The sequence below is a fragment of the Triturus cristatus genome, chromosome 2_1 (genome assembly GCF_964204655.1).
Source record: "Triturus cristatus chromosome 2_1, aTriCri1.1, whole genome shotgun sequence".
Lineage (NCBI taxonomy): Eukaryota > Metazoa > Chordata > Amphibia > Caudata > Salamandridae > Triturus > Triturus cristatus.
In genome coordinates, this window is record NC_140581.1 from 557,690,424 (window position 1) to 557,693,854 (window position 3,431).

General features: G+C 43.4%; 1 protein-coding gene across 1 annotated transcript; it reads left to right on the forward strand.

The window, feature by feature from the left end:
• Nucleotides 1–423: 423 nt before the first annotated feature.
• Nucleotides 424–1,631, forward strand: LOC146865623 (uncharacterized protein F54H12.2-like). The gene is made up of 2 exons (XM_085640175.1): nt 424–813; nt 924–1,631. The coding sequence occupies exons 1-2, from the start codon at nt 424–426 to the stop codon at nt 1,629–1,631; spliced, it is 1,098 nt and encodes a 365-aa protein (XP_085496301.1).
• The last annotated feature ends 1,800 nt before the right edge of the window (nt 1,632–3,431 follow it).

Here is a 3,431-nt window from a genome sequence, read left to right on the forward strand (position 1 = left end):
TGGTCTAGGAGGTTTCTTCCGCAGTCTGTTTAGAAGAGCTATGCCCTTCTTGAGAAAAGGCTATGAAATTGTAAAACCGCATGTTAAAGCGGCAGCTACGAACATTGTCCAGGATTTGGTAGGGTCTGTTACTTCAGCCACAAAAAGGCGTGGGCTTGGTGTACAGACCACGCATGCATGTTAAAAGGAAGCGCCGCACTTCGAGATGCAGAGGACCACCGGCCGCCTATAAAAAAAAAAGAAGGATTTCTTCAAAACGCACTCAGAAAAGAAAAACCCCAAGACGGAAGAGAACTTCAAAGAAGAAGAAGAGAGCCGCCTCTAAAGTAAATATTTTTTAAAGCGGAGCAAAATAAAACATGGCCTTCGGACACTGTGCATTGGGCGAGTGCGTCAAATCCGAGTTAGACTTGTTAGTTCTTCATGGAGGTATCGCCTTTAGCCGCTTTGACGCCTCTGGCTCCTATAGAGTTTTATGTATCAAGGTCCACGGATATCTATTTGGATCTCAACAACACGCTACTCCATCTTATATGTAAAATCATAAAAGCAGATGGAGCCAATATAGCAGCAGATGCTAAAGTGGCGACGATCGCTTACCCCCAAGCAAAGATGTTTAATCAGATGGACATCACCCTGGGTGATCGGCTCGTCACACAGAGTGATAACATGTACGCCTACAGAGCTTACCTCAAGAGTATTCTAAATTACAGTAGCAACGCCCTTGACACGCAGCTTTCAGTGGGACTCTTCTACAAGGACACAGACGGACACTTTGAAGCCAAGGAGCTGGACGGTGACAATCAGGGTTTTGTAAAAAGAGCCGGCTTTACGGGGCCGGTGACCAATTTGACCTCCTGGGGCGCATACATTCAGACCTCTTCTTCCAAGATAAGCTGCTCATCAACGGAATTGATCTTAAGATCAAACTCACGTGCAACAAGGACACATTCTGCCTCATCAGCGGGGATGCGGAACAGTACAAGCTGGACATACTGTCAGCGAGTCTGTTTGTAAAGCGGGTGAAAGTGTCCCCAAGCGTAAGAATCGCTCACGCCGACGTTTTGCAAATATCAAACGCCAAGTACACTGTGGAAAGAGTAGCTCTGAAGGTATTCAGCATCCCTGCGGGTACACGGTTAACTCAGCAACAGAATTTATTTATGGGACAACTACCCAAGCTTATCATCATCGGGTTTGTGGACAATACAGCTTTTAGCGGCGTCTATGGCTCAAACCCCTTCAGATTTAAGCACTACAACATCAACTACGCTGCGCTGGTCCACGAGGGCATCGTGATTCATGCAAAACCATACACACCCAGTTTTAGAACCTCCAACTACATCAGGGAATACCAGGGGCTGGTTTCGATAACCGGGAAGCATCTGCGGGACTGCAGGGTAGCAGTGACAAGAGAAGGCTATGGGGCCGGATACACACTATTCGCATTCGACCTGACTCCTGACATGGAAGACGGTCATCACTACAACCTTATCAAAAACGGCAATCTAAAAGCTGAAATACGTTTTAATGATCCGCTAACTGCGAATGTGAACATGGTCGTATTCTCGGTATTTGACGGGCATCATTCAGAGCAACCACGCAGACAGATTTTGTTTGACTATCTTTAAAAGTTTGTGAAATGGACACTGTACAGATACGTAACTTCTTAAGCAGACATAAATACGCTAGGAAATACTTTTTAGGTGTTTTCGCTAGCGATGAACTACCAACTGAAATAGGGTCGGAAAGACCACGCACCCTAGTCTTTAATACAGATCCTCATTACAAGGGTGGAACCCACTGGGCTGCAGTGTTTATAGATAGTGACAAGGTTACGGTGTTTGACAGTACAGCAGAGTTCCCCGAACACAGTATCTATACACAGCTCATATTCAAGTTTGTGAAAAAAGCCGCAGCGATGGTTGAGTAAAACAAGCTAATGGTCCAGGATTCGTTAGCCATCACATGCGGGGAACACTGCATTTATTTTATCAGTAAAATGTCGGAGGGTGTGGCGTTTAGAGATTTCTTAACTCTATATTCGAGTGACCTTGTTAACAATGATAGCATAGTTGTGAAATATTTAAAAGAAAACACAAGGGCATCTGTCAGACCTGCGAAAACAGAATATAACGTTTGTCAAAATTGTAAGGGCCTGTAACATGTGTATGTTTAATGATGAACGTTTAAAATAAAGTCCTTTTTAAAACATGCATTCAGAATCTGTATTTCTATGATGCTCCATACCCCATAATTAAAAAAATGTTTTCAAAAGACGAGTTATGTAGGTTGCGCATTACATTGACATCTATTACTAAAGAAATATATGAAGAAAAATCAAACATGATTATACACGTAATAGGCACATTTTATTCAAAAAGTCTGTAGAAACATTAAGGATGAATCCATATATGGGCTTTAGACAATGGCCTTTTTTGCCGTACAGACGGCGCAAGTGGGGTGCTCCAAGAGGGGGATAGTAGAGGCACGTCAGAGGTGGTAGGCGATGGAGGGAGGGGTGTCTTTAAACTTTCAAGCATACGGCGGTGCTCGTTATTACCCACAAGTGTGGAAGGGATGTTGAGTTCAGCGGCTGCTCGTAGAAACTGATCCCAACCTCTAGGAGCATTTTGATGCGTTAGGGGCTTGGGGTGCGTAAGACCTTTGACTAGGTCATACATGTGTGAACCAGCAACCGGCTGCCCCCTGTAGAGAAATTCACCTCGCTCATTCCACGCTGTTAGGTCTTTAGAAGCAGCAAGTTTACTCAGCAAAATTTGCGCGGCCCCCCTGTGCCTCTGACTTATAATTTTTAGATCATAAACAAAGATATCGGAGGTCGGGGATGGGGTTGGCTGCGACTGTTGGGGGTGCATAGCAGGCGCAGGCATTGCTGGCTGTTCAGAGTCCAGGGCATATAAAGTTAGCTTCTTTTTTTCGGTATCCCACTGCCTGTAGTAGCTTAGAAAATATTTAAGGGTGCTAGTGTACTTGTTTAGATCCATCCGGTTCAAAATTTCAGCATCCAGTCGTAGAGTCTCATTTCGACGTTTATCCCAGGCATTGTCCGTTGAAGAGCCCTGTTTCTCCAACTGTTGTCTAGGAACCAAATACTTCTTTGAGGCATGCTCCATCACATTTTTTTATGTTTGAAAGCTTTATTGAAGAACTTGATAACAAAGAGAGATATTAGCATACACAAAAAACCATACATAAGTCCAGTGAGAAATCTTAATGTTGCTAATATCATGCTAGAAAACCCAAAAAGCATTTTAAAGGGATTTTAAAACTAAAGGAAACAGGAGAAGGGAGGAGATAGGAGAAGAAAGGAGGGGGGAGGGATAAAAATACAAACCATAAACTATCAAATAATTACGGCATACAGTAAAGTTATATAAATCAGCGATACAAAATAACCAGTTTAAACA